General features: G+C 35.3%; 1 protein-coding gene across 3 annotated transcripts; it reads right to left on the minus strand.

The window, feature by feature from the left end:
* Positions 1–6,743: 6,743 nt before the first annotated feature.
* On the minus strand, positions 6,744–8,629 carry LOC106376858. Of its 3 annotated transcripts, none has more exons than XM_013816987.3 (8): positions 8,434–8,629; positions 8,247–8,336; positions 7,972–8,115; positions 7,771–7,883; positions 7,608–7,673; positions 7,390–7,480; positions 7,203–7,267; positions 6,744–7,126 (listed from the first exon to the last, which is right to left on the minus strand). In XM_013816987.3, the coding sequence occupies exons 1-8, from the start codon at positions 8,435–8,437 to the stop codon at positions 6,923–6,925; spliced, it is 777 nt and encodes a 258-aa protein (XP_013672441.1). In that variant the 5' UTR covers positions 8,438–8,629; the 3' UTR covers positions 6,744–6,922. The 3 variants fall into 3 exon arrangements, with proteins under 3 accessions (XP_013672441.1, XP_013672442.1, XP_013672440.1); XM_013816988.3 differs by having other exon boundaries at positions 7,972–8,125; positions 8,434–8,628; XM_013816986.3 differs by having other exon boundaries at positions 7,972–8,125; positions 8,239–8,336; positions 8,434–8,628.
* Between the last annotated feature and the right edge of the window lie 9,948 nt (positions 8,630–18,577).

Genomic DNA, 18,577 nt, shown 5'->3' on the forward strand with positions numbered 1-18,577 from the left:
AAAACGTTAATATATATACATATGTTATGAAATGTTATTAATTTGATTACTTTTGCAATATACAGCCATCGGCGCTTTTTTCAGAGATCTCAGCACACGTACGTTCAAGGAAGAAGTCATCGAACAACTTCATCATAACATTCCGATCATATTGTGCAACCTGGAGAAGATATTTCCTCCTTCATTTTTTGACGTCATGGAGCATCTAGTTGTCCACCTACCGTATGAAGCATTGCTTCGTGGACCTGTTCACAACGGATGGATGTATCCGTATGAGCGACAGATGAAACATTTGAAGGGGAAAGCAAGAAATCTTGCAAAGGTGGAAGGTTCAATAGTTGCGGGAAGTTTGACAGCCGAAACATCTAACTTCACATCATACTACTTTGCTCCAACTGTTCGTACGAGGAAAAGAGTTCCTAGAAGATATGATGATGGTGGAGTACCGACATCATATCCAATTGATGGTGTTCCTGACATTTTCTGCGAAATTGCACGGTTTGGTGGTAAAACGAAAGAAGTATGGTGGTCATGTGAAGAGGATAAACATAGTGCCCACACTTATATTCTGCTCAACTGCGAGGATGCAGTGACCCGTTACTTTGAAAGGTAAATATTTTTGTGAATGTTAATTATATGAATTGCAGTTAATTATGTATGACTTGATTATTTGTTTAATTTGCAGCATGTTTGTATCTCAAGTTGAAGAAGCAATACCAGGAATATCTGCAACTTATGTGGACACACGTAAAGATAAGCACTTTGTCAAGTGGTTAAAATCACAGGTACGTAATATATCTCATACATTGATTAATTAAGTAAGTGTTTTGATACTTCAATATTAATTAAGAATAACTGCTTTTGGCAGGTTGATTATGACGATCCTTCTTATCCCGTATGGTTTCACGAATTGGTTCAAGGTCCAGTTGCAAAGGTCACCACATCACCTATGTATTTCACACGAGGATTTACCTTTCACACGAGGATTTACCTTTCACACATACGAGTATGGGAGACATCGGGCAACGAGTAACTACGGAATATGTGTGAAAGGTGAAACGGACTTTTACGGGATCTTGCAGGAGATTATTGAAGTGGAATTTCTGGGGTTATTGAAGCTAAAATGCGTCCTCTTCAAATGTGAATGGTTCGATCCTGTTGTGAGCCGAGGGATTCGGTATAACAAATTTGGTGTTGTGGATGTCAATTTTGGGAGAAGGTACAACAAATTTGAGCCTTTCATTTTAGCTTCACAAGCCAAGCAAGTAAGCTTCCTTCCTTATCCTCGGCTTCGAACTTCCGGGATAAACTGGTTAGCTGCTATCAAAATTACACCTCGTGGACGCATTGTCGCTGGAGAAGAACCGCCCTTGCAAGAAGAAGACGCTATCAATGAAGTTGAGGTACCAGAACAACCAACTGATGAAATCCTTTTGATCGACCCGCAAAACTTTCAATATGAAGATATTCCCGAAGATGCGACAGATGAAGCACGTGAAGACGAGTTCGAGAGAAGCGACGATGATGATTGTAATGATAGTGATGAGAACGAAAACGATTTAGAGTGATGTAATATTGATGAGAACGAAAACGATTTAGAGTGATGTAATATATGTCTCTGATGTTGTATTTCTCTATTGTAACGTATGTTTAAAGAAATATTGTTTTTTACCATCCTAATGTATGTGTAACAAATGTTGTTTTATATAATATGTATTTGTGTTAATTTTAAAAAATTATTTGGAGTTTTAGGGTTTTAGAGTTTAAGTTGGAGAAAGAGCACAAAGTAGTAGAGAAGAAGATATATGATGTTAGATGATATGTGACTTTGGGGTTTAGGGATTTCATTCTCGGTGTTTAGGGTTAAGCGTTGTAAAATCGTCGTAAACCGATGTTTCCACGTAATTTCGTCGTAAATGGAAAAACGCGGGCCTGGTAACTTCGTCGTAAACGTGGGCCTTGTAAATTCGTCGTAAACCGATGTTTCGACGTAATTTCGTCGTAAATCGAAAAACGCGGGCCTGGTAACTTCGTCGTAAATGAAAAAACGCGGGCCTGGTAACTTCGTCGTAATGTTACGTCGCGTTTACGACGAAACATTTTTTATATATTGGGACGCCGAGACGAGGCTGCCTCGTCCATTCCTCCTAAACTCCTCTCCTCTCCCTAAGGTACATTCTCTTCCCTCCTTTTTTTTTTTTTTTAAAGTTAGTTTAGGTTATTAATTAGTTAGGTAATTAGTTTAGGTGATTATTTAGATAATTAGTTTAGGTGATTAGTTAGATGACGGAATCCTATAGTTTAGGTGATTAGTTAGGTAACGGAATAATTTTTTAATTATGTCGTCATAATTGATTAAATTTATTTAAATTTTTTTTAGATGGCTCCTAGAAGGAAACCAGCAGCACCTACTTATGCCCAGTTGTTTGGCGATGGTTCCGGTACATCTTCTTCCGGTCCATCGTCTTCCGATGCAGTTCCAGACTCTCAGGCATCTCAGAGAGTTTTTTCGAGTCCTCCTCTTCCACCGCAGATGCCTCCACCTCCTCCTCCAGCGGCTGCACCTGAGCCTGTCCCAGAAGGTGCAGTTCATCCGGATTTGCGTGTGCCTTCATATGCTCCCTTCGCGAGATATACGGTGGAGGATTTGCTTGCCCAGCCTGGACGGGAGGGTTTGGATGTTCTAGACCCCGATAGACCCCGAGGAACTTATTGGCAAGTTATTAATTTTTATTACTTTAAAATTTAATTAATTTTTATTTTGTAACGGTTAAATTGTTTTTTTTGCCGGAGCGTTTCGGCGACGATTAAGGGTTACTACGACGGAGCATACCCGAACTGGAGCAAGACACCAAATCACGTTAAGATCACGTGGTTTAAATGTTTTGCGGTAAGATTTTTACATTTAATTAAATTTTCACTTTTAAATATATATATATATACTTTTAATATCTATTATAAATTGTAATTTTTTCAAAATTTTTATGTTTCAGCAAAAGTGGCATTGGTCTTTGGGAATCACCGAGAGGGTGAAGGCGGAATTCGTTGCAAAGGCAAAGATACGCCTCTGCAACACAGTCTCTGATTGGAAGGACAAGTGGGAGATCTACGGGTATGAGGGAAAGCCCACTGAGCTCACGACGGATGTGTGGGATGGCCTCATCGCCTATTGGGAGCACCCCTCTTCGATCAGAAAGGCCAATTCGTGCTCGGCTTCTCGAAGGACGAAGGATAAAGATGGTCATTTGCCCATGCTTCACAGAACCGGACAAAAACCTCATGCAGGAGTCCGTCTAGAAGCTGTAAGTTTTGTTTTAAATATATATTTTAAAATATTCAATTAATATAATTTATAATATTTAATTTAATTTTTTTTTTGTAGTTCGAGAAGACGGGAGTCTTACCTTCTCTGTCTGACCTATTCAAGATGACTCACGCCACATCCGACGGAGTTTTTGTGGATCCTGCATCTGAGAAACTCTTCCAAACAGTGGCTGGTCGGATTGAAGAACGGGAGACGCAACTAACCCAGGAGTCTCCCGATGGATTACCAGTCACATTGTCCACCCAAGAGGTCGACAGAATCTTCGAAGAGGTAACTTAAAATTTTAGTTTACATTATTTTAAATATTTTAACATAATTAACTATATTAATATATGTTTTGATTTTATAGGTGGCTCCTAAAAAGAAGGGACGGATAGTCGGTATAGGCTATGTTAACGAAGTTGCAAGGGCAACTTCGTCATACACTTCGAGACGGGATGAAGAGACTGCTCAGATGAAGGCTCAAATGATAGCCAGAAGGCTCAAATGGATAGCCAGCAGGTTCGTTTAGACTCTCTTGAGGATTTGCTAGACGTGATGGCCGTGGGAAACCCGGTTATGCAGAGAATGTTGAGTGAGAGACGAGCCGCTCTTGGAATGCCACCACGAGATCCCCAAGAGTCCGATCCAACCCGTCAACAGCCGAGCAACCCCACCAACTACTTCGACAATATGTAGTTTTTTTTTTTCTGTTTGTATTATGAATTTAAATATTATTGTATGACTTTTTAAAAATATGTTTTCCAATTTCATATTTTGTTTTAAAATTTAAATTATTTTAAGTTCTGAATATTAAATATAAATTAAAATCTATTATATACTAATTAATAATAATATAATAAGAAACGATGTAAACTCCTCGTAAACATTACATGGAGTTTACATCGAATGTTTACGAGTGATTAACATCGAAATATTTACGAGGATTTTACATCAAAATGTTTACGAGTGATTTACAACGAAAGTATTTACATTTGCTTTACATCGAAATAATTACGTGGGCTTTACGACGAAGTCTTACGTGGCGTTTACGACGAATCCTTTCCCTGCGCTTTACGAGGAATATATTTCGTCGTAAACGTAACGAGTCGTTTACGACGAAACCTCCGTTACGACGGACATTTAACAACGAAACGTCTTTCGACGTTAATTCGTCGTAACACCCCGTTTACGACGAATTTACAACGAATACTGCCCTAGTAAAAAATATGTTTTCTTGTAGTGTTCTCAAAATAGCCATTTTTAAGTTTTTGTCACAAAAATAGCTTTCAAAAAAAAGAAAATGACCAAAATAGCTCCTTTTTATTTTGAAATTTTTAATTTTTAATTTTTATTTTTAAAATTTTGAAGCACTATCCCCAAAACTCCACCCCTTAACTTTAAACCCTAAGTCTAAATTTTTAAAATTTATAGCCCACCCCTTATTATTTTAAAAATGTATTTTTACTCTTTAATAAAACTTATTTTGGTCATTTTCTTCATTGAAGGCTATTTTTGTGACAAAAACTTAAAAAGGTTATCCTAGGGAATTTCTTATCCTAGGGAATTTCTCATAAAATAAACTAATAAATTGATTTGGTTTTATGACATAAATATGACGCATTTTGATAAAATAATAAAATTTTATTATTTTATATACATGATCCAATTAAAATTATAAATTAAGATTTCTATATATAACTTAAATAAAGTTATATATAAACATAAAAATAATATTATATTGTTTGTCTCTCTTTCAAAATAAAATTCATCCTTAATTTTTTTTCCATTTCAATATTTTGGTATTATTTTGTCAAATTACCAGATCAATTAATCTAATAAAAATAGGTAATTCAAATCTACAAAATTTACATGGAATCAATTTACTTCATATAAAACTGAAAAGGAAAACATTTTACAAATACAATCTAAAAAGAAAAAAACTTTAAATTAATTACTCAACAAATAAATTATCATAATTTTAATTTTTGTATATGCCAGTGGCGGTCCTATAATTTTGCGAACAATAAATATTTACCTAAATGTATATTATTTCTTTAAAAAAATGAAGACCAAAGCCAATAGAAGTGATACAAAGAGTGAGTACTCCTACAAGTTACAACCTACAATGAGAATTCCAATGCGCACAATCAGAATCTCCGAAATAGAACAGCAAACCTGCTTGTCTTTGACTTTGCAGACGAGAGAAGTGAGATGAGGAGTGGAAGTTTCTCCCTATTCAAAGAGCCGGGTTGAGATTTTCTTGTGCCCTGAACAAAATAAATGTTGATACCTTTTGGCTTTTGTTGAATATTAGAGTTCTTCTTATAAATATTTTGTATCAAATTCTTTCTAATAAATTTAGTTTTTGAAAATATAAAATTAAATTTAGTTAAATACATATATAATCAATTTTTTATTTCTCGAAATTATTTTTTAAAACTATTGTTTTCTATAATTTGTTTTTACAAAAAAATAAACTCTTACATGGATCTTTTTTTTTTAATGTTGGATATATTATGCTATTATAAACTCTGAAAAATATTATAGACGATTCTACGGTCGACAATTCTAGCTTCCTTATGAAGCTTCACGCTTGACTGTATCACCTCTTGGTGTAGAAGCATTAATAAATCATTGGTTAAACCACTGCACTAAGGGGACTTGTACTACTTCGGGAGCTTTTAAAAATTACTCCCTCTGTTTTTAATTGTAAATAGTTTTGCTTAAAAGCACAAATATTTAAGAAGCTGTAATTTGAAAAAAAAAAGATATATCATTTAATCAATTAATTCAACCAATTATAAAAAAAATAATATTATTTCATTAGTCACACAATATCTAATAAATGGAAAGATGCATTGAAATATGTAAACTATTTATATTGTGAAACAAACTCTTTTCGCTAGAACTACTTACATTTGGAAACGGAGGGAGTATTGTTTTCTGTAACTTCTTTTGACAAAAATTAAACTCTTATTAGGCTTTGGGATCTTCGTATTATCTTTTCATTAAAAATAAACTCTTAACATTATTAGGCTTAGAGATCTTCGTATTACAATTTCTCTGTTTTCCTCTTAATTGCCATTAATTATATAAAAACATTTAGATAAATCAAGTTTAGATTTACCCTGACCAACCTGAGAACCACTCTACAGTTTTGATGACCGTGGGGTTCCCCAAACTAATCCCCACGAAATCTTCCATCCGGGCACGCACGGTTATAGGCGGGAAGGTGGCCAAGGCGACTCGAACCCAGGGACCACTCTAAAGTTACACATCCTTGAAACGTTTTCCTCCAAGTCCTCGTATGAAAGAGTGAAGTTATACACCTCTGCTTGGCTTTCAGCCTCTTATAACAAGATTTGATTATTAGTAAAGAAACTAGTAGAATAGAAAATTTCAATCAGTATGATTTAGAGTTATTTTGTTTATTCAGTATAGCAAACCATATTATATGTGAAGTGTAAATCAAAACACATTAATGTCACAAGCCACAGTTACCAACTGCTATATATGATTTGATTACACACACATGCATTACATAATTGACATTACCACTGATCATAGACTATTTTGACCAAGAATCTGTGGAGTGAATAGTGATCCTTTTCAGTGTCACTTATGTGGAAAAGGTAGTGAACCACAGCAATGGAAGTAGCCGTTCGCGTCATACCAAAACCGTTTTGAGATCTGAGCCTCTCTGATTAGATATTCACCCCAATCCGTTCTCCCAAACTCTTTATGTATCTCTCGTCCATCGAAAGTCATCCCTTTGCTTTTATCCCTTCTGTAGGTTGCATTCATCATCGTGACATGTAGCTGCAGAAAGAAAGGAACCCACATTACTTCAATCATTGTATTTCTCCTAGTAAACGAGATATATAAAAGCATTTACCTTTAAGCGTGACTTTGCATCTTTCCCAGCAAATCCAACATTCACAAATGCGTCTATGATTATATCTGAATTATGGAGTTAAAGAATTCAACAGATCTTGCAAACTGAAACTAGGATATAAATTCAAATGTCTATCTTAAACCAAAGAGACATGCGTAAAAATAAGCTCTTCGAGATAATAGGATGCTACAAGCCCTTAGCAGCCGGCCATCACCCCCAACTTCTTCAACAGGTGCATAGAGCACTCGGGTTTTGTCTAAAGATCCATTCATACAATCCTTAACAAGAGAAAATATACAAAGCATACCTCAAAGTTATGACTCCAGCCATTAGAAATATTGTAGTATTTTATCAAAAAAAAAAAACAATTGTAGTAACGTAAAAGCCAAGGATGTTACATCTTACCAATCCTTTAAGTCGTATGAAGACAGGACGGTTATCCAAAGCATGCCTCACACTTGCAGAAACACTCTTAATTTTCAGGAAAAAAAAAACAAGATCTCAATCATCAAACCAATCGTATAGAAGATGCATATAGTCTCTTAACTCACAGGAAACTAATGGTAACCTTAAGGATATCCTGAGCTGCATCCACAGCTTCCTTGTTCTCTAACTTTAACATAACCACACTCAAGTGTAAACTGTTCGGCGAAATAAACATCGACTTTTCGATTCCCATTTCTGCTTAAGGTGGCATGTCATGAAAACAAGTTTTATAATAAAAGTTGTACTAGTAGTTTATTTATTTTTTGTTTTGTTTGATCTTTACCATCTAAAGTGCTCTGAAACTTCAAGGGTTTCCTATCGTTATTGTCACCCAATATATAATTCCGAAAAGCCTCAACCTTTTGTTTCAGCTCAGGGTATATAGCTAATGGAAGTGATATAAAGTGTGTAAACACTTCTCCATGACCTTGTACAATCTACCAAACATTTCAAGATTCCAGTGATCACAGTAAAGTACAAAAAAAAAAAAAAAATTCCAGAAAACTTCTCAACATTGATGATGAAGAATCTGGGAACTAGATCAGCAAACCTGCTTGCCTTTGGAGACATGTGGACTGGGATGGGAAGTGGAAGATCCCCCGCGAATCTGTAGTGATGAGCTCTGCTTTGACGAGTTCTTGAACAAATCTGTTTTCACATGAGTCTCCTCCGATCACACACAACACAACTACACAAGCATAATCCAGAAACACTAGAGGAGAGAATCAAGAAAGTCAGACTTTACCCATTAGCTTGAGCTGTGAATTTTGCCTGCGTTTAAGACTTTTCAGTTCCACTTGTTAAAGGTACTGTTTTTAAACATATCAATGAGACTTGGTCAACGACCCCACCAAACCCTCTCCTCACCTAAACCCACATAAAATTCGTTAAGTCGTAATTTTGAGAAGAAAAAAAACTGCTTTGTAAGAATTAAACATTTTCAGGCACTAATTGTAGCTTTAGGTTAATCATTATGCTCTCTTTTTTTTTTTTGAAGGCTCGCATGCATTTTTCGTATCCCAAAACAGACTTGCACAGATGATCTAAAGAGGGGCTTTGGAAGCGGGCCAATACCTAGAATAGAAGATTAGCGGTTAAAATATTTATTAACCAAGAAAGCAAAGGGCCATTATAGAGCCAAAGCCCAGTGTTTTGTGGTCAAGCCCAATCTTCCAAATAACTAAACAAAATTAATTGAACCAAGTAGGCGAGTTAGTAAACCGTGAGAGGGAGAATTAAAATTTTAAAATGATAAGAAAACTCAAGACAGCTATGCTTAGGGATTGCAATTGGCTAGTAACTAGTTGATTATGTTTCCTTATGAGAATATAGATTTGACCATTAGCTTGGTAATCGTACTGCACTACACGGAAAACATACTAACTAAATGTATACTTTACGTAATGTACAAGTTTTTAAATGGTGACCGGTCCAATTAAACGAACCAAACATACATAACCGGTTTCAATTGAGTACACACAAAACAAGTCCAATCGCACACTACTAAAATCTAAATATTTTAATATATGTCCAGGTACTCTGATTATTACTACTTTAAACCCGCCTTACGAACGGGTACACAAATATACAAATAATTTAAATATATTTATAATGTTTAATTCATATTTAGCTAAACATTAATTTATTTTTTATACATTTATCATGTTAAATTTGTCTTTCTATTTTACAAATCATAAACTTAATTAACTCTTAAAATCATAAAATTGATTTTTTGTTTAAGTTTGTTATAATTTAGCTTATAACGATATGTCACCTCAATTATTTTTAACAAAACAAAATTTTTTTTTTCTGAACAACAACAAAAAACATCTAACAAATAGTTATAGACTTAATCTAAATCTAATGTTAAATTTTCTAAGTTGCTCTCACTTTTATACACAGTCACACACAAAAAGTATTATCGTAAACTAAGTTTGTCATCATCTACTTATATCGCGAAAAATCATCATCTGTCGACTTAAAAAAGTCGTTTCTTATGTGTTTGCCTCTTAAAATTTTCCGACAAACAATAATGTTTTTTTTATTTAATATATATGAAGATGTTTACTTATTATGCATTGTATATTGTATATTTACTTATTCTTATATACAAAATAAGAAATAATAATGTTTACCTTATTCTCTAAATTAGCACATCTCATTTAATTTTCGATGATCCTAGACTGCTTTTGCTACAATGAAACAATAATGTGATAAAGACCAAACAAATATTATTAAAATTAATCACATTTTTTGACCAAGCTACGATTCATTAAAATAAAAGCAAGTTTACCCACCACAAAGAAATGTCAAGTTTAGAGATAAGAGAGTTGATTTTGCCACTGCATCAGCCTCTTTATTACATAATCTAAGGATATGATGGAAAGAGCAAGGTTTAAAGAAGCCGCTGAAATGGTCAATATCAAAGAGAATGCCATTACTCTCCTTGTTGAGTCTGTAGCTTGGAGCAAATTAGACAACATGGATGCCTTAAAATCGAAGAAAAAATATGAGCAATACTTTGTCATATACTTGTGCAATAAGTTGATCATGCTAATCGTTATCCCTATATACCTATTATATATTAAAATTTGTATAACTTTATATATAATTTGATAGTAAATGTGACGATAACGTTTTACAATAATACAATGTTTTCTAAATTAAATTATTATCCTAAAAATGTGTAAATAAGAATTATGATGTTAATATCTTAATGATGAAAATCAACTGATAAAATAAATCTTTATTAGTAAAGAAGAGTAAGCCAAACCGATGGTTACGTTTTTATACATGCAATAAAAACATAAATTATAAAAGAAAAGTAAACATATTTATGGATATTAATTATTAAGTAAACGAATTATTAAGTAATCGATTGAAGTTAAACTTGTGATCACTCTAATGCCATTGTGCTCACTCTAATTATTAATTATTAAATTATAAAAGAAAAATATATTTATGGATATTAATTATTAAGTAGTGCCATTGTGATCAATCTAATTAAATGGATGGTATATATTTTACATTCAGAAATTTCTTACTCACCTTTGTGAATAGTAACATATTTTGTAATTATTAGTGGTGTGATAATGCTTATTAAGACGTCGGCTGCTATTCCGGATGAGTTTTAGGTTTGATTTAACTGGTTTTCCCGCTACCACCCGCAAACGCAGCTTTTGCGGTTGGTAGCGGTTGTTGGTGTTTTGCAACAATCGCTCAAACCGCTCTAAACCGTTCCAAATCGTTCTAAACCTCATAAATTCAAAAGCTGGTTCCAGCTAGCGTTTGCGGTTGCGGGCGGTTGCGGGAAGATAAATTTTTTTTTTTTCTAAAACAATTTAAATACAAAAATAAAAATATTCAATAAAAAATTTAAATTAGAATTATAAAAATACTAAAATATATCTATTATATTTTAATTAATATTATAAAACTTTAAAATGAAAATATTTTCTATAATTTTTAAAAAGTTTAAACTATAACTTCTAAATATAAATTTTATATTTATTATAATATTATTATTTTTGATATTTTATAATGATATAAAATGTAAATATTGTTATTTTATTATTTAACCGCTGTTGCGTTTGGTAGTTAACCAGTCATAAGTATCCCGCAAACGCATCAATTTCTAACCGCAGAACCAGTCGTATAAATCTCTTAAAACCGCTAGAAACCGCAACCACCCGCATCCGCAAACTTCCGCAGCCGCAACCGCAACCGCTGCGGTTGAACCAGTCGGGCCCTTACTTGATGAGAAGTAAGGAAGAATATGTGTTTTAATTTTGTAACCATATATGAGAATAAAATAACATTAGAGAGGATGAGTTTAACATTTTCACCGAAGCAACATATAAACTATCCCTCCACAGCTTTAAAGTGATTTGTTGTCGTTCACGCATGATGTTATGTGTCATTCTTGCACTCCTAATGTTTTGTTTTCAATATATCTCGTGGAATGTTTTTATTATGTAGATTTAATAAACCATATGTAACTTGTTTGAGATGTTAATGATGGTATCGGGAAGTGTGGTGTCGCAGGAATAAATTATTCATTTAGATAGTAATGCTTTCGATGTGCAGACTATTTGAAGTGAAGTGTGGTGCTTATTTCTTAACAAATAGAGCTAAAGAAATAGATGTGCTGACGATTTGAAGTCATATGACTTTGTAGTGATTTGAAATTAAATTAAAAACTATAAGGCGTTGTGAGTGTAAGCCGGTAAGGTAAACTGGATAAGGCCAGTCAGGGTGGAAGTGCAAATTTATTAACTTGCAAATGTCTGAGCGGTGCAAATTTAGAAAATATAGAGCAACAAAACATAATCTATGAAAGACTTGAAGTGCTCTGACTTCGTTGAGCTTGGAAATAAAATAAAATAAACTAATGCAACGGACATTCCACATGTCTTGCAACTTCAGCTCCCTTTGTTCTTCTAAATTACTTATTGTGTTGTTTCTTTCCAGAGGACTCAGCTTTCTTCTCTTGTCATCATCGCTTCTGTTCCTATAAAGACAATGCTTTAATTAGATAACAACTTGCTTTTGAAATCGAACATATCAGACGAACAAAAGATCATAGAATGAGAGAACCACACAAAAATCACATTCAGAAGCCTGAAGTTTTTTAAAAGTGACTCTTGGCTACCAAAAAAGTTTTGCGGAGAAGGTGAAAAAAGAAACAACAATCAATTGAGCAGACTCTTGGAAAGGAAAACACTTCAGAAGAGGTTTTTCAGTGAGTAAACGCCTCCCTGTCAACCGAGTTACCGAGTAGTCAGTCGTCTTGAACGGTCGATCAATTATTTCAAGGTGAAGTAAGAGCTATCATACTCATCTCAACTCCATCTCCTCACATGGCCACGTAATGTTCCTCTATCTAAACACAGATAAACAGCAGAAAATTATATTTTTGGCATCAAAAACACATGGATTCAAACACTAAATTTCTCTCAAACAGAGCTACAAAACAATGCGCTTGTGGTTAAACACAAACAATCCAAGACCTAAACTTCTTATATATTAAAAGAGAAGTCACAACCTTGATTCATGTGTGATTTTTTTAAAAATGGACCTAATGGACCTATTCTTAGAAATTCATGTTACATTTAATATATAATCTTATCATTTAAATTTTGGGTCTACCAGAAATTTTTATTGGGCTATCAATAATTGGATTTAAACAATATATGATCCATTGAATTTATAGATAGTATAAATTAAATAGATATAATTTAATGTTTTAATACTATACCTCTGTATGCTAAATATTTAAATGTTTGTCAATGTTAACTTTTAAAATTATAAATATTTTTATAAATAACAAAAATCATATTATCTAACAATGCTTAATCTTTACTACCTTAAACCAATGAAAACAAATTTTAAACTATATAATTTATTTTAAAAATTAAACAAAAACTAAATGTTTAATTATTTACTCGATAATATAAACCTATGAAACGAAAAGTTTAACTTTTAAAAAAAATTCTAAATTTGTGAAATGTTACAATATCTTTGAATATGACAGCAAAACAATATTTTACTAATCTTTATATATATAGTTACGATTTTAATAATGAAATAATAATCCGAAAATATATATATAGAAGAAGATACAAATACATGTGAAAGTTTGAAACAATCTATTCAATGAAAAAAATAAACAGTAAACTTTTTATGTTTTAAAAATTGATAGACACATATATATTATAATATATACCAATTTAGAATTGAAAACAAAACATTTATATAAAAATAAATGAAAACAAAAACCCGCGCAGTTGCGCGGATCGATATCTAGTTCTATGTTAAATAGACAAAACAATAAGACTTACAGACAATCAAGCAATATTTAGGACATCAAGGATACACTTTCATTTTGTAGACGAACTAAAACTCCATAATCCATAATCCAATATCAAAGTTCAATTTCAAAGCCGATTCAAATCATAAGAAGAAGAAGAAGAGAGTGACCATGATGACCGAAATCTCGAGAGGAGGAATGAGAGGTACAGAATCAGAGATCTCCACGACTCCTTCGTGCTTAGGGCTGATTCGAACCGATGAGGACTCTCCGTTCATCGCAGTTTCTTGTGTTGCAGCGAGAAGCCACTAAAGAAGAAGGATTGATTAGTTAGCCATTCACAGAATAAAATTAACTTTGGTGTTATCACGGATTGAGAGGATGATGTTCAAGGAAAGAGGGCTTACCTTTTATATAGGTGCAAAGAGACCAACTTGCAGAATGATAATATGCATCAATCTCAGATCATGCTCGACGCGGGTTGATGGTATTAAGAGGTTTGTTAAAGCGATGAATTAATAACCTCTACGTTTCGAAGGATTAAATGTGAAGATGAAGCAATAAGAAACAAGATGGTTGGTTAAGGTCTCAAGACAATGGAGATACAACTACAAGAGACAAGCATGCATGGTTGGTTAAGATCTCAAGACAATGTCTCAAGACAATGGACATGCCACTACAAGGGACAAGCATGCATGGTGGGTTAAGGTCTCAAGACAATGGAGATGCCACTACAAGGGACAAGCATGTATGGTGGGTTAAAGTCTCAAGACAATGGATTATTAGTTTATCATATCTCATCTACCATTTGCCATACTTGTAACCCCTATATATATGGGATGTTCCCATAAGCAAATTAATCAAGCAAATAAGATTCTCCTTATTTACTCTATCTCTCTCTACTTTCTAGATTAAACATATCTCTCTCTCTTGTTCTTCACTATGTTCTTCAATTTCTAACATGGTATCAGAGCATCCAAGCTCTTGAACACCAAACTGCTTCCGCAAATTTACTCTATTCACCTTACTCTTTCACTTGTTTGGTTTACTTTCTTCATTTCTAGAGAACATATCTTGGCTTCCCTTGTTTTCTCTCTTGCCTAGCCTCAGAAATTCAAATTTCTCCTTGGCAAATTTTTTATTTTTTACCCGCTGGACAATAGCAAGCAAAGATGGAGCAGCACAAGCTAGTTAGGATTCCAGTCATCCTGAAAGGTCCTAACTACATTACCTGGTCGAGATTGACTAGGACAGCTCTTGGAGGAAGAGGTCTATGGGAGCACATCACCACAAGTGAGGCCCCAAGACAAATCACCCAAGGAGAAGATGGCAAGGAGGTTGTAGTGGTAGATGAAGGCAAATGGGGTCAGGAGGATCTCATGGTGCTGTCTATCTTGCAAGGCTCACTTGATACTCCTATCATGGAGTCTTACTCACATTGTGAGACTGCAAAGAAGCTATGGGATACCTTACACAAGGTATATGGCAACACTTCAAACCTCACCAGAATTTTTGAGGTTAAGAGGGCAATCAACAACTTACAGCAAGAGGAGATGGACTTCACCAAGCACCTTGGGAAGTACAGCCAGCTGTGGTCTGAACTTGAGATGCTGAGACCAAGTACCACTGATCCTAGTACACTAGAAGAGAGGCGTGAGCAAGACAAGGTCTTTGGATTGCTTCTCACACTCAACCCAAGCTTCAATGATGTACTTAAACACATATTGAGAGCTAAAGAGCTTCCAAGCTATGATGATGTGTGTGCTCAACTTCGGAAGGAGCTAGGCTCAGATGGTCTCTTTGGTGGAAAAGGGGAACTGTCTATGGCAAACAAAGCTGAGAAGATGGAGAGTGCTTCAGTCAACAAAGCACACTTCAAACCAAGAAGAGGAGGAGACAAGTCTGTGACTTGTGAGCACTGCAAGAATCTAGGCCACTCCAAAACCAATTGTTGGATCCTCCATCCTCACCTCAGACCTACTTCAACCAACAGATACAACCAGGCCAAAGCACATGAAGCAAGAGCTCATGAAACCACAGTACCAGGCTCCATGCGCATAGGAGAAGATGGAAGAGCTATGATCTCAACCACCCACACTGGTGGATCCACATCCCATGCCATGTCCCAGCCATCCCCTGATGATGCCTTCATCCGCAAGTCAGACATTGAAGCCCTTATCAAAGCTATCAATGCAAACTCTGGTAACATCAGTGTCAATGCTTTAAATTCTATTCACAGTGCTTCACATACTACTAGACCTTTGATCATCGATTCAGGAGCTTCTCATCATATGATTAGGGATGCTAGACTGATTAGTGATGTTAAACCTGCTCTAGGGAGTGTAGTGATTGCTAATGGTGATAGAATTCCAATTGAAGGAGTAGGAAACTTGAAACTATTTCATAAGGAGTCTCAAGCTTTTTATATGCCTACTTTCACATCCAACTTATTATCTGTTAAGAGAGCAACCAATGATCTAAATTGCAATGTTATTTTCAGTCCTAATGATGTGTGCTTTCAGGATATTAAGACCATGAAGATGCTGGGAAAGGGTGTGAGCAAGGGAGAGCTTTACTTGCTTGAAAACACCAAGCTTTCAAATTTATCTTGTGCTTTCAATTCTGCTTCTGTGTTAGCTAGTGATGTTTTATGGCATGCTAGATTAGGTCATCCTCATTATCGTGCCTTAGGACTGATGTTACCTAATCTATCTTTAAAGAGTGGAAGTTGTGAGGCTTGTATTCTTGGTAAACATCAGAGATCTGTTTTCCCTAATTCTAAGACTATTTATGAAAATTACTTTGATCTTGTGCACTCTGATGTTTGGACAGCACCTTGTATGTCTAGGGAGAACCATAAATATTTTGTTACATTCATAGATGAAAAATCAAAATATACATGGCTCACCTTGATTCAAACTAAAGATAGAGTTTTAGAAGCTTTTATTAACTTCCAAAACTATGTATCTAACCATTTCAATTCCAAGATCAAAATTTTTAGGTCTGATAATGGCGGAGAATATACAAGCACTGCTTTCAAACATCACTTAGCAAAACATGGCATAATCCATCAAACAAGTTGCCCATACACACCACAACAAAATGGAGTTGCTGAAAGGAAGAATCGCCATCTTATGGAGGTTGCAAGGAGCATGATGTTCAATACCAATGTTCCAAAGAGGTTCTGGGGAGATGCTGTGGTCTCAGCATGTTATTTGATCAACAGGATCTCCACCAAAGTCCTCCAAGATAACTCTCCCTTTCAGGTATTAAACAAAATAAAACCTCCAATTGATCACTTGCGTGTTTTTGGGTGTGTGTGCTATGTCTTGATACCAGGGGAACAGAGAAACAAGCTTGAAGCCAAGAGTGTCAAAGGCATGTTCATAGGATATACTCATGCGCAGAAGGGGTACAAGTGCTACATACCTGAATCAAGAAGAGTTATGGTCTCAAGGGATGTTAAGTTTGTGGAATCAAAGGGATACTATGATGAGAAGAGTTGGGAAAGCCTTCAGGATCTCTCACAAGGATCTTCAGATAGGGCAAACAACTTGAGAATCATTCTGGAAAACCTAGGCATCAGCCAGCCTCAAACAAGTGGCATACCGAGCACTTCACATATACCTCCAGTTGTGGATGAAGCTACATCAATTGAAGAAGCAGTCCATCCTGATCATGAGGGGGGAAACCAACCTAATTTGCAAGTTATCCATGAGGAAGCTATCCCTGAAGAAGATATCCATGACGAAGCTATCCACGAGGAAGCTATCCAAGAAGAAGCTATCCAAGAAGAAGTTGTTAATGATCAAGATGGAATGCAACAAGAAGTTCAACCATTAAGGAGGAGTACAAGGGTGAAGAAACCATCTCAGTGGATGGACACCAAAGTATACTTCAACAACAATGCAGTAGCTCATCCTATCCAAGCAACATGTTCTTTTGCGAGACTATCTGAAGAGCATGTAGTCTTCATCAGCAACCTAGATCAAGAGTATGTACCAAAGACTTATGAAGAAGCCATGAAGCATGAAGAGTGGAGAGCGTCAGTTGGGGATGAAGTTGGTGCCATGATCAAGAATGATACTTGGTATGAAACTGAGCTCCCCAAAGGAAAGAAAGCTGTTACAAGCCGTCTACTCTTCACCATCAAGTACCTTGCCAATGGGAAACCAGAAAGAAAGAAAACAAGGCTAGTTGCAAGAGGATACACCCAAGTCTATGGAGAAGACTATCTGGATACATTTGCACCAGTAGCTAAACTCCACACCATAAGAATTCTACTCTCATTGGCAGTGAACTTGGAATGGGATTTATGGCAGATGGATGTCAAAAATGCTTTTCTTCAAGGAGAGCTGGAGGATGAGGTTTACATGAGGCCACCTCCGGGTATGGAAGACATGGTCAAGCCAGGGAATGTCCTAAGGTTGAAGAAAGCAATATATGGGTTAAAACAGTCACCAAGGGCTTGGTACCACAAACTGAGTACAACTCTCAATGGAAGAGGGTTTGTAAAGTCAGAAGCTGATCATACACTCTTCACACTCACAAGCAAGCAAGGAATTGTGGTGATTCTTATTTATGTAGATGATATTATCATCACAGGAAGTGACAAGGAAGGTATTATCTCAACCAAAGTCTTTCTTAAGTCTACTTTTGATATTAAAGATTTGGGTGAGCTAAAGTACTTTCTAGGGATAGAAATATGCCGCTCTAAAGAGGGGCTTTTCTTATCTCAAAGGAAGTACACACTTGATCTTTTGAATGAGGCAGGAAATCTTGGAGCGAAAGTAGCCAAGACTCCACTAGAAGATGGGTATAAGGTGCTGCGTGAGGGGGAGATTGAAGACAAGCCCTATACTGACGTTAAACACTATAGAAGAATTGTAGGAAAGCTGATATACCTCACCATCACCAGGCCTGATGTATGCTTTGCAGTTAACCAAGTAAGCCAGAATATGCAAGCTCCCAAGATACACCATTGGAACATGGTTGAAAGGATCCTAAGATACCTAAGAGAGGCGCCAGGGCAAGGAGTGTGGATGGGATGCAACAAAAATACAGAGATAGTTGGGTATTG

Source organism: Brassica napus, chromosome C1 (genome assembly GCF_020379485.1).
Source record: "Brassica napus cultivar Da-Ae chromosome C1, Da-Ae, whole genome shotgun sequence".
Classification (NCBI taxonomy): domain Eukaryota; kingdom Viridiplantae; phylum Streptophyta; class Magnoliopsida; order Brassicales; family Brassicaceae; genus Brassica; species Brassica napus.

Coding starts and splice junctions, on each gene's coding strand:
- LOC106376858 (XM_013816986.3), bottom strand. Junction 7,884..7,971: donor GTTTCAGAGCACTTTAGATG/GTAAAGATCAAA, acceptor CACCTTAAGCAG/AAATGGGAATCGAAAAGTCG. Junction 7,268..7,389: donor CCGGCTGCTAAGGGCTTGTA/GCATCCTATTAT, acceptor TCCATAATTCAG/ATATAATCATAGACGCATTT.